Raw genomic sequence first — 13569 nt, 5'->3', positions numbered from 1 at the left:
GAGCACAAAATGTGTAGATTCTTGAAGTTATTCTAAGGTCTTAAACAATTTTTGAGACTATGGTATATTAGATTTTATAATACTGCTGAGTTTTATGATCCCACTGTGATTAATGAGGATTATGAAAATATACGTAAAAAATTTAAGAATAAATTAGTAATTTATCATTGTATGTAGATGATGTACTATTAGCTAGAAACGATTATGAGTATATATCTTAAATGTAGAATGTACTAGACTTGATATGTCCTATGCTATGAGTATAGTAAAACAATCTGACTCTAGGTGAGCACACTGGATATCGTGAATTGGATATAAATATATCTTAGACTTATATTAGATAATTCATGATGTTATCAAGAAAATAGTCTGCAAGTGGAAGACTATAGGGATGCAGAAAGGAGAGAAGATTTAGATGAGTCTAAATTTATCTCAAGATATATCTTCTTAAGAAGGAAGAAGTTATAGTTTACTATATTAGGGATATAGATGCACATAACTTAAAAGTTTTTTCTACACATAAAATTACTTTAGATCTTCTAATGAAGACGAGTATAAAAGATGTTTTATATAGCCTTGAAAAGTGATTGAGTTAGTGTAGAGGATAAGATAATGAGTTAATGTATTTAAATTATTAATTGGAATTGTGCAATTCATACATACTATTTTATATCAAGAATATAATTATGAGAAGTATGTCAGACAGATAACAAATACCTCTTCACATGGCATTAATTTTATTATCTAGTGAGATAATAAAATACAAGACAATTATAAGTTTTATTTTATCTGTGGATAAAATTATGAGTTTAGAAAAACTTATAATACTAGATGTCATCTCAAAGAGATTGAAAATAATAGTTGGAGATAATTATATTTTAAAATGATTTTATGTAAATAAATCACATTATCTATCTTAACAATTAGGTGGAGTTCTATTTTAAAACGATTAGCTTTGAGAACTCAAATTTGAACATTACATATGATCAAATTATCATCTGTACGATATCTTAAATAGAGACATACGTTCCATTATGAATGGAATGCGATATCGTAGCATGTGATTCATACCACATGTGCTTATAACCAATGATGGGAGTACAAGCATTGATCTCTGCTTGTTAATGTGTGAGGTCCTAAAGATTATAAGTAATCTTACTAATATCTTTAGGACTCTGATCCGTTACTTAAAAACTTAATTTAATGTTTGCTATTTTAGAATATTATCAGATGATTATAAAATGATGTAATTTGACTATATATTCCTAAAAAAGCAAATTGAATTAAGGTTATGAGTATCGAGATGTGAGGAAGATCATATGAAAGTATCACATTAATTTTATGTTCATTGATAAAACATAATTATTGACATAAAAGAAAATAATTGAGATTATATGGATATTCAATGTGATAGTGGTCTAGGGTATTGCACATTGAACCTACTCTGAATTTCGTCATTCAAGCGGTTATATTACCCCTAACAGATATTTAACATTTGAACTATCAAAATATGTACAGTTCACACAGTCTATTTATTAAATATGAGTGTATATATCATCATGACCTGTATTAAGAGAGTAGAAGATGAAAGAAATAATATACCCAAAATAGTGCTGAAAATAAAAAGCTTGAAATAAGATTTTAAATTTTATTTATGATAATCTAGCTTTAATTTATTTTACATAAATTAAAAAAATAAAATAATTTGAATTTTAAATTTTATTTTGAGGGAGTGGTGGACATTCTCTTGGTCGAGTGTTATTGTCACACCTATAGATTTATAATGGATTGTATTCTAGATGACTTGTTATATTAATTCGTATTTGATTCTAACGTGGTTAGTACTAACCTTTCTTTTGAGACTATTACAGGTTAATCATGATGTCGTATGGCATGAGTGTATGCAGGTTGATAGATTTGTTGCACCATGGGATCGTGCTTTTGAGGCAAAGAGTAAGGTCGACAATTAAAAAAAAGTAATGGCGAGACAGGTCAAGGAGAAAAGAACCAGTGATCAATGACTTCAGGCAATAAGTTCGTGCAGAGGAGTAAAGCAATAATTTCTCGCACCATTTGCAGTAGTCTAAGGAATCAAGGGCAAAACATTTACCACCAGAAGATAGAGCTTTTGTGGTCTCATCATCATTAAGAACTAACAGTCCACAGAGATCAATTGAGAGGAGATACTAAGGATTAAGGCTGTCTAACAATTTAATTGAGCAGGACTGGGATCAGATCACACTGCGAGCCTAAGAATGTCGGACTCAAAGATTGAAGAACCCCAACAAACTCAGTCGACGAGGACGTCGACCGTTTAAGTGGGGGAGTGTCAGGGTCATAGAGTTTTCAGGGACCAAAACTATAATTTTCCAACATTGGAATTCCTAGAAAGCAATATTGGGATAAAATAGTAGAAATTAGTAGGAAGAGAATGGTCGAGACAATTTGTTGTAATTCCTTTTCATGTATTTATTTTAGGGGGGTGTCATATGAGACATGTTGATGTCTCCTCCTGCCACAAGCTTAGTTGTTCCTAAGGCTCTTTAGGGGGGAGTGACTAGTTGGCCGAGCTCTCTAGAAAAATACACTCTCTTTTCTTGTAGAAAAAACTCTCTGCTCTCTTATTTTCAAAATCTACCAATTATCAAAATAATTTGATGAGAGAACAAAAGATTTGTTCTCGGTTTTTTCTTTTAGTTAGACTATTTTCTTGTGGATGTCAAGCTACCTCCGAATGCTTTGGATGATCATTTGTATTCGTATGAAATACATTACAATTCTAGATAACACTTAAACCGTAAATTATATATATAGTTCGTAGGATATACGTGATTATAAATGAGTTATGTGATATAAGGTAAATTATGGATTATTATTTAATTATTTTCGCCCTCTAAAATTTATGAATTTTCCTACAAATAAATTAGAGTAAAAATACTTAGCTAATAATGAAATAATATATTTTTTAGCGAATTAAAGTAAAATATAATGTTATAATTATTAAATAATTATATGAATAACTTTTGACATTTTCACTAGTCCAACATCCTTTAATTTTTTATGGAGTATTATAGTATAGATTATAGATTTTAAAATTTGAGTAAGATAACTCTACAATTAATTTATTTAATAAAATAATAATTCACTTTAAAATTTAAGTATAATTGTAAATAATTAAAAGTTAAGAATATTAAAGTAAAATAATTCTTGAATTATCCGTTAACAGTGAAGATTTTATCTATTTTTTTAAAAATCTTATCTCAATAAATATTATTAATAAAATTTGAGCATATTATTTTAATATAAAATTGAAAAATTATTATTTTTGTGATATTTTTTATATTATTTAATATTTGAAATGTTATTCTAATAATTCTTATCTTAATATTTAATATTGTTGTAATTATATATAATTTAATATTTGAAATTTTAAGGTAACTATAAAATTAGTTTAAATAATAAAGATATAAGTCACTTTAAAATTTAAAAAGAAATTGTAAATAATTAAAAATATTAAAATATTTTTAACAATTATATTATTTCTCTCTTTTGTGCTGCAAAATTATATTTTATTTTAGGTTTAATGCATTATAAAATTTTAAGTTTTTTTTTTTTTTGTTCAAAAACGCATGTAGTTTACCTAGAAAGCCTATATTTTAGTTTTTAAAGTTTACAAAAAGTAAATGTAACTTTTTTTAAATAATTTGAATTATAATAAAAAAAAATTTAACTAAACAATTTTAGTACAAATATTACAAGAATTTAAAATTTATAAAAAACTCTATAATTAATTTAAATAAAAATAAAAATTTAAAATAATTTAATAACAATTAAATTTAAATGTAATACTTTATAGTAATTTATACGAATTTGTAATGGAATCCAATTATTTTACCTTTTTCATTACTATATATTTTATTTAAAAATTAAATCAAATCCTTATAATATTAACTTTATATTCATTAGAAATTAGAAATATGAAACGATGTTTTAAAATGTTTTTTTTTTAAATTAATAATTTTTCAAATAAGAAGTATGAATAATTTAGCTGTTATTTTATAAATATTATTTTAAATTATATTATAACAAAATTTACTAAATTAGAATTTAAATAAAATAGACAAATAATTTAAATTCACATATAATTTGAAATTATGCAACCAATTAAAACTAAATTATAGATAAAATAGAATTCCATTTCAAAAAAAAAAAGATAAAATAGAATTTGAATTTGAACAGAACTGGATGTTCACCAAATAAATTTAAATTTTAAAATAATAACAATAATAATAATTTCATATTATTTCTTGACAAATGGAGGTCAATTATACTAATTGGCAGCAAATAAAAGCTAAAAAGAAAAACAAAAATCATCTAAAGCCTCACCGTCACGATCTTTCCCTCTCTCCCTCTCCTCACTTGCTGGTGCTTTGTGTTGCAGGTTAGATCTCTCTCTCTCTCTCTCTCTCTCTCTCTCTCTCTCTCTTATTTGGTATTATGTGGGTTTGGGTTTGCTGAGGTTTGAATTTTTAGGTTTAGTGTATTTAATTTTATTTTCAGACTTAATTTTAATGAACAATATTTCTTTTTTTTTTTTTTCAGATTAGTTCGTCAGTGTTTTCCTCACCATCCTTGACAGGTTAGTGGGTTTTCAGATTTGTTAATATTTTATTTTCTTTCTCTGTTTGATAAATGCTCCTGTGTTGGCCATGAGGTTATTGTATTTTCTTTATTTGGGGAGAGGAGGGAGAGAGTAAAGATAGGTAAATCCAAAGGCCGTAATTTGTTTGCCTTTTGTTCTCCTATTTTTCTAATCAACTAATCTATCATATTAAAGTATTACAAAATTTTAATTATTTAATTTTTATATGCAAGAACCCTTTTGCATTTGTATACAAGCCTACCTACCTAGAGCATCCATGTATATATGCTCAAAAAAGCAAGTACATTCAATTGTTTTTTAGCTTTAATTAATTATTACTAACCATTTAGTGATATAGTTAACCAAAATCATAATTAACTGATTATTTGCTTAGTTAAAAAAATGGGGTAACTTGCATGTTCTTGAATTTGGCTTCCCTACAACCCCATGAACAACTACTGAATACCTAACTCAATACGCCACACAAAGACATGAAACTCATCGATCAAGGAGATATTAATTAGGGGCTGCCTCCACATTTGAAGTTTGGTGGTGGTTCCTTACCCCAAGAAGTGTAACAATTTTGCACTTAAGGCATAGTATGTGAAAATGCTAATTAGGTGTCTTCTTTTCATTGATCACTATAGAAAAATGACCTAGTGGTCATGATAGGATGAAACATGGAAAAAGGAAAAGAAAAAAAGCAGTGGATGGATTATTTGTTATGGTTTTTGTCAAAAAGATGAGTTAACATGACTAAGAGTTTGAGTGTGACACAAATCCATTCGAAACTATCTCTTTTAACCTCATTTTCCATTGTAGTAAAAATATTCACGGTCTTCACATATTGCTACCCCTGCGGAATGCAATCTGCAGGAGCAGTATGAATTGAGGTTAGAATTTGAGAGAAGGAATTTTGGGTGTATTGAAGTTGGAGAAAGGAAACGAATAGGTGGACCTAGAATGATGACATTGCAAAAGTAGTGTGAAAATTTTTAACGTCTCTAGATTTTTATGAAAATGTAGCTCTGACTTGGTTAGAATGGAGGAAAAGACCTATATAACCTACTTTTTCTAAGTCAGATCATGGCTGTGATAGTAATGCATGCCACACACACACTTACACATATTTGATAAATTAGAAGGAAACAAAATTTTAGAAAGACAACAAATAGGATGCTGCACATGTACATTAGACACATAAGAACTGCTCATTTAGCTATTTTTTCCCTTCAGATATTGTTTTCCTTTTGTCGTCTTCTTCTTTTATTTTATTTTATTTTATTTTATTTTTTAATTTACTTCTTTAATTATAGTTATCCAGTTAGATTAATAATGTCAGGGACTTTAGTGTAGGATGAAACATTTGCTTAGTCCTAATGGTAGGCATAATTGTTTATTCCAAGGGTTAATCTCAATGGAATATGGTATTATTTAATGGAAAGAATTTCACTGCACAAAGTTCAGAATGAATCAAAAGGGACAGATCATACGGATTCTATTTCATTAAACTAAACTTGTTTTTTATTAATGGCGTAGAAAGCTGCATTTTAGAGGTAAAAGCTTTCAGCTAGCGTGCTAAGTATAGCTAGATAGCACAATAAATGCATGCATGAATAGTGGTATCCCAAGCTACTTTCTCAAATCTTAAGCACTTTTTTAGCAGATAGTAGTTCAGTCAATTTGCTATAGTCCTAGGATAATGGAGGAACGAAGTCCCAAAAGATAATACAGCTTTTATTAAGTTGTAGCATACCATTGTATAGTTCATGTTTCAACTTAATACTTAGAAAATTGCAAAGCATGCCCACTTTGTTAATTTAAAATGAGAGCCTCAAGGTATACTTTAGTCACTGTCTAAGAAATAAACATGAATTTTGGAGAGTGGTTGCTAATTGTTTTCTTTTTTATATATATAATACATGCTAATTTCATTATACTTTTCTTTTTTTCATATTAAGTTTCATTTTTGGACAGGAGGATCCCATGTATCCAGCCATATTACGTGTCAATTTCACCTTCTAAAGTGAGAATTTTCTTTCAATGCATATTTTCATGTGACTTATCGCACTATTTTAGTTGGCATTTTCTCTCCATTAGTGATTTGCGTGGCTTTGTCTTTTTGGAACTCTTGAATTATATGGTTAAGCTTTTAAGAAAAGCGCCTAATACCTTACAAGTCAACCACTCATAGTTTGAATAATAATTTCAAATTTGATTATTGCCCTTCTTTTCTTGCACCCTCTGCAGCTCATTGATGTGGTAGCTAGTTTCTGCTCATCTACTATACTCAATCCAAAACTTATTCATGTTATTCGTGCCATTCTTATGTTGAGGAATGAGCTGATTGTGCTTATTACAATATAAAATAGGCTATTATATAATAATTATTCCTATATTAATCGGGATTAACCTTTTGAACATTTGAACTAAAAATGTAACATATCAAACACTTAAGCTTATAACATAGCTATTAAAGGCTCAAGACGCATCAAAAGTGCTAAGGGATTCTAGAGCTTAGGTGCAAGGTGCAAGGCACAGATGCACACAAGAATGATTGAGGTGCAAAATTAGAAAAATTAAATAAATGAAAATAAATTAATTAATATTCAACTAACATAAGATAATTATCTATTTACTCTTATATTTATAGAATTTTGGTGATATAATAAAATTTTATTATAAATAATATACATTTAATTGTAACTTGTACATAATATCTTTAAACGTTATTATAGTTAATTTAATGACAGCTAATATTTATATAAATTCAATGTATTTATGTAGATATGGAATGTTATACAATTTCTATTACTATTTAATTTAAGCATAAAAAAAAAATTATGTTAAAGTACTTTAAAATGTTTTAATTACACAAAATAGGAATAATTTCTGCTTAATTTTTTAATACTTGAAAAAAATGAATAAGAAATAGCATGCAAGAGAATTGGCAATTGACAAAATTTCTCGCATGATTGAGAAAAATTGAGCAGCATAACAACTTAACTTTTATATAAACAGGAAGAAGCCCAAAGTGGGTGGAGTAGAGGTGCATGCAGATGTAATTTAAAAATATTAAATAAATACATATTTAAAGGGGAGGACCAACAAAAATGAAGGCTGTCAAAGAGATAAATTAGGTCAAATCTCACAATGGCTTTGCTTTCTTTGGCTTTGCATGGTTGTGAATGGCCATTTTTGTGTGGGCATAACTGAGGCGTACCAGGTGCACCTTGAGCCTTGATGCGTCTGCCTTCTTGATCTTTCTTGCCTCTGACCAGAAGAGGTGCCATCGTCCTCGCCTCAACCGCCTTGCACTGAGGTGCCCCTTTTTAATAATGATGCTTACAGAAAAATAAAAATTAAATACAAACTAGTTATATTATTAATAACTTATAAAAAAAAAACACGATCATACATATTTCTAGTTGTATTTTAAATTTTGTTGAATATACTCTAAATTTTAATAAATTAACAATGTTATATTAGAGTAATTTTATCATTTTATGAAAATTTTGAGCGCATTTAATAAAATTTAAAGTACAATTAGTAATAAGTAGAACAATTTCTAACTTTTTTGGCTGGTTAATTTTTGTTTAATTGTTATTATTTATGTAAGTTCATGTATTTTGTTCAGGTGTTTAATAGGCTAAATAGTATAGGAGTGCAAAAATATATTTGGCCATATAAATTACTTCCCCTTGCATCATAACTATGTATGCTTAATTTAATTAAATGTATAGTTAATTTTAGTAAATGAAGGACTATTTAGAATGATAGTGCCACCTCCAACAAGGTCCTAGGTAGTGGCCAAGATTGAAGGGTATATTAGTTCTCTTTGAGGGACATAAGCTACAAAATGAACTTTCATGCTAGAAAGAAATCATATCTTGATAATTAAAATTTTCAGGGCCTTTGGTGTAGGATGAAACATTTGATTAGTCATGATAATCTTAATTGCTCGAGACATGTAACCATAATGATAGTTGAAAAATAATTCAAAGTTCTACAATATTTAAAGATTCATTTAATTGAACCTTTGTTCACATGAATTCATTCGTTTTGTGGTTCCATTCATAATGCATAGATTCTTGCTTGGACTTCAAATATACTAAATGCATCACTATAACCTTGTTATATATTTCACTATACTAAATTTTCACACACATGGCCACTGGAACTTTGAATTCATATGTGGGTTGGACTAAAACTTTGCATGTAGTATGCCAACATTCATGGATATGAGTAAAATAGGTGTCCATGTATGAAGTGTTTAAATTGGAAGTACCTTTACGTGGATGAAGTCAAATTACATCTTACGAGGTAAGGGTTCAGCTTCAGACTTGATTACTATAAATAGTAAAGCCAAAGATTACTTGCAATTGAAATATAGTTGTAATTACGTACGAGTCATGTGATTGTTAATTACATAGCCTAGTCGTCATTAGTGTGGTTCAGTGTTAAGGCACCAAAATGGTGCGAGGTGAGGCGCCACTGCCCAGCCTTGCTTGGGCTAGGCGAGGCACCTTCACTACCTTCACTAAGACGCTTGCCTCAGTGAAGGGAGGCGCTAGGATCTTGAGGCGCCGCCTCTGTTCTTTTTTGTTTTGAAGTGAGTACATATGAAAGAAGAAGAAGAAGAAAGAGAAAGAAGATGAATGGATAGGCGGACATGGGAAAGTGTATCTATAATAGAAAATAGTAAATGTTTTTGGCATCTTTTTGACTTCTTTTGGAGTTTTTACTTTTCCTATATTAGTGGGATAGTTGGGAAGATAATGTAGGAAGATAGCTCTTCCTTTCTCTTTCTTCTTTTTCTCCTCTTCTCCTCTCCCTTACTCAGTCACGCCAGGTACAAGCCTACTAGTAGTAACTTTTTTTCTTTTTTTTTTTTTTTCCCTCTTTTTTGTTTCTTTTCTCTTCCTCCTCCTTTTCATTTCTCTTCTTCTTATCTTTCATAATCCATTATCTTCTATTCTTTACTTACCCAAATATGTAACACGCAATGAATTTTCTTTTATTTTTTTTTTATCTATAATTTTAGGTAGTTACTTTATGTATTTATTTTGTTTTATTGCTTCTAATTGAATATTTTTAGAAAATATAAGCTAATTTCTTATTTATTTTAAATGAGTCATTCTATTGTTTTTAATTTTAGAATTTTAAAAAATTATAATTTTTTATTTGTTTTAGATGGCTTATATATATGTATATATATATTTTGTATATTTGTACTGCAAATAATATGTTTTTCCCCTTTGAATATGGGCGTTCATATATGTATTTTATGTTTATATATGTATATTTGAAATATATATATAAAAAATTTTTTGGCTGTGACGCCTTAATAACATTGGTGTAGTTGCAATTTCCATTTAGCCTACAAAATTTCCATATAACTGCTGATGACATTGCAAAATTACCTAGGGCAATTTCGTTCAATGAGGTTGGAAATTACCCACAAGGTCATGTTGTTAGTAATTACTTATGATCTTATCGTAGGTAATTAGGTTGTAAATTGTAATCTCTACTGCATGTAAATACTTACAAAGTTGCCAAAATTACCTATGATATTTTTGGTCGGTAAATTTACCTAGCACGCATGATGTAATTACCCACAATTAAAATATTGGATGAAAGAGTTTTGCTCGGTAAGTCATCAATAAAATGAATTGGGTACGACATATTCTTCTATTTTGGTCTATTTTGGTTGGTAATTGTCGTAGCAAAACTTTTCTTTCATTATAGTGTTGCATAATGTTTTATTAATTTTTTAAGAATTATATTTGTAATATTTTAGGGACCATATAGGTCCATTAATTTTAATTTATTTATTTTTAGGGAGTGTGCTAACTCAACCATATTGATGTATCCTCTTGCCACACTCCAAATTGTTTCTAAGGCTCTTTAGGGGACAATAGCCATCAGTAAACAAGCAGTCCTTGTCTTTCCACTCCTTGGTTTCCTCCCTACTACAAGCGATTTAAGGATCAACAATCTGTTTGTATTGATTATTTCATATATATAACAACAGTAGCCCATTCATGAAATATCTGTGATCTCATTCTGTAGATGCTACGATTATTTGTGCACCATGCTTGACACTTTGATACTAAACGTGTTGCCATGTTTGAGATGCTTACTTAAATACTGTGCTTGTACTGCCTTGGCAAATAGTTTGATAGGCTTGTGCTAATCTACTCATGTTGGGGTGCAGATTTTTGTGAGAATCTGTTGACTGACTTGTCTTAAAAGAGTTCAAGTCAAGTGTTGTGCTGTCCTAAATGAGTGCCAATATCTGGGCTTGTGACAATTGATATCAGAGCAAATGATGATCTGTGAACAGTGAAAAAGCATGACAGTATCTACTGCACGTCTTGATGCCTTAGAGAAAAGGGTTGAAGAGCTTTTTACTAGGATTAATGATTGCCCCACTCATGAGGAATTGAAAATAAAGCTTGAGTCAGCTCTCCTGCGCATTGACGCATTAGAAAAGAGAAGTGAATATCTTTTGGCGGTGGTAGCCAGGGTATCTGGGAGTGAGGGTGAGCCAATAAAGCTTGAGGCCATTCAAAATTCTACCAATAAATCTAAGGGCAAAGGTGTGGCTATAGAATTTGAGGCCTATCAACATCCCAAAAAGTCATCTCAAGGTAAGAGTGTGCCTATAGAGCTTAATGCTACCAAAAAGCCCATTTTTGCAAGAAATGCTCAATTGAGGAACTCGGAGAGCAAGATACGTGAAGTTGAGGCAGTAGCCTCTCGTATGGAAGATCTCAAGGAGAAATTGAAGTCCATCTCTGCTTCACGAAACTCTCTTAAAGAGTTTGTAGACATTTCGAAAGTTGACGACAAAGAGAATGGGAAGTTTTTTCAAGGTGAGCTACAAGAATTGAGAGGAAAAGTAAACGTACTGATGAAAGCGGTCAGCAATCTTAACGGAGGCCACGGGGTAGGCAAGATTGAAATTCCTATGCCAAAAGCCTTTAATGGGGCTTGCGATGCGGAAGATGTAGGCAACTTCCTCTTTGACATGGATATGTATTTCAATGCTACTAACTATAATTCTGATGAAGGCAGGTTAGAAATAGTACCCATGTTTTTAAAGGACAATGCAAAACTGTGGTGGCGCACAAAAAAGGAAACAACAATCTTTGGACAGTGTACAATAGCTAGTTGGGATGACTTCAAGAAGGAATTGAGGGCACGATTTTACCCTGAGAATGTAGCTAGAAGGAAGTTAAATGAAATCCAACAGACAGGGCCCATTAGGGAGTATGTGAAAGAGTTCTCGGTGTTAATGCTAGACATTAATAATATGACACCATCAGATAGGCTATTTTACTTTTTAAGGGGCTTAAAGCCATGGGCACAGAGAGAGTTGTTGAGGAGAAATTTGAAGGACCTCAGTGCAGCTGTGGATGCGGCAAATAGTCTATATGACTACTCCCACATTGCTCACAAAAGGAAGTTTAATCTTTCTCAGGTTTAGATTGAGTGGGGGAGCAAACTAGAGCAACACCCCATCAGGAAGAACAAGAAAGGATGGTTGGAGTTTTGGGACAAAGGGGAAAGATTGACTTATGCATTACTAATAGAGTTTCAACGATCAGAGTTTTAAGGCTAAGTACTAATAGGATTAAGTATTAGGATAATTTGATTTATCGAATGTTATGATTTCATTTTGAGAACAACTATTTGGTACTAAATTTAACTTATGAACAACATCATTTTCTTTTCTATATTTCATATTTTGTTTATGTAGTCTTGTTAGCGTTACATATTGATAAATGTGGCAGTAATAATTGTCTGTTGAGATTGTAACAGGTCAATAATATATTGTTCATATCTCATCCTTTGGGAAGTTCTTATACATGCAAAATCCCCACACAAAATTTTTAGTATTCAATTTTAGGTATCTCATTTCATTTTCTTACGTCAATTTGTACTCCCTTTAGTTTTTAGCATAAAGATCCGAGTGAGAGATAAAAGTGAATTTAGATTTATCTTAAGAGTTATCATATAGCATATATGTTGTGTGGATATGTGTTCTGGTAACTTCAATTTTGCAGATACCCTGCTTGTACTTATCCAAGTGGAGGGGAGGTGTTACGGATAAAGGAAAAATCAAATTCATTATTCGAGGAAGTTTAAATATTAAATAAATCTATCAATTATAGTAGATTGTATTTATTTAGTAATTTCTTATCAGATTTATATTAAGTTATTTTAATGGTCATTTACATTATTGTGATTGGATGAATTCACTGAGTTTTCATTCAATACTTGTAATAAAGTAGATTAATTATTAACACATTTGATATTTAAGATTCTCTTATCATATGTTAAGGGTTTTTTTTAATAAACCTCTTATATTATTTAATATTTGAATGTATTATTTTAATAATTTTTATGCTAATATTTAATATTGTTGTAATCATGGATGTTTGAAATTTTAAGGTAATTATAAAATTAGTTTAAATAAAAAAATATATGAATCACTTCAGGATTTAAATAAACTTGTAAATAATTAAAAGGTAATTAAAATGTTAGAAAAATTATTATTTAGTCTGGGGAAATTTTACTAGTTAGTTTTTCAATTTTAAAAAATATATTAAAATATTTAGAAAATCTATTAATTAGTCTTTTCATTAATTTTAATTACCAAGTTCGGAGAAACTATTTATTGGAAGGACTAATTAATTTAGTTTTTATAAAATTAAAAAGTCAATTAATAAATTTTATTTATACTATAAAAATTTAATAATACAATACTTAATGTCTAAAATTATAAATGATTGATTAGTAAATTTGTACTAATTTTTTAATACCTCAAAAATATTTTAATGAATTCTTGTAAATCAATTGATTAACTAATAAACTTCACTAAATTTAAGGGACTAAATAGTTATTTTTTAAAATTATTT

General features: G+C 29.5%; 1 protein-coding gene across 1 annotated transcript; it reads left to right on the top strand.

The window, feature by feature from the left end:
* The first annotated feature begins 4318 nt into the window (after positions 1–4318).
* On the top strand, positions 4319–12386 carry LOC110607301. Its single transcript, XM_043951243.1, has 4 exons — positions 4319–4441; positions 4603–4639; positions 6620–6668; positions 10860–12386. The coding sequence occupies exon 4, from the start codon at positions 10998–11000 to the stop codon at positions 12132–12134; it is 1137 nt and encodes a 378-aa protein (XP_043807178.1). The 5' UTR covers positions 4319–4441; positions 4603–4639; positions 6620–6668; positions 10860–10997; the 3' UTR covers positions 12135–12386.
* The last annotated feature ends 1183 nt before the right edge of the window (positions 12387–13569 follow it).

Source organism: Manihot esculenta, chromosome 15 (genome assembly GCF_001659605.2).
Source record: "Manihot esculenta cultivar AM560-2 chromosome 15, M.esculenta_v8, whole genome shotgun sequence".
Taxonomy (NCBI): domain Eukaryota; kingdom Viridiplantae; phylum Streptophyta; class Magnoliopsida; order Malpighiales; family Euphorbiaceae; genus Manihot; species Manihot esculenta.
This window is presented reverse-complemented; position numbering and strand designations above follow the sequence as displayed.

Excerpts from the sequence above, each read along its gene's own strand:
- LOC110607301 (XM_043951243.1), top strand. The coding sequence starts at position 10,998 with ATGACAGTATCTACTGCACGTCTTGATGCCTTAGAGAAAAGGGTTGAA.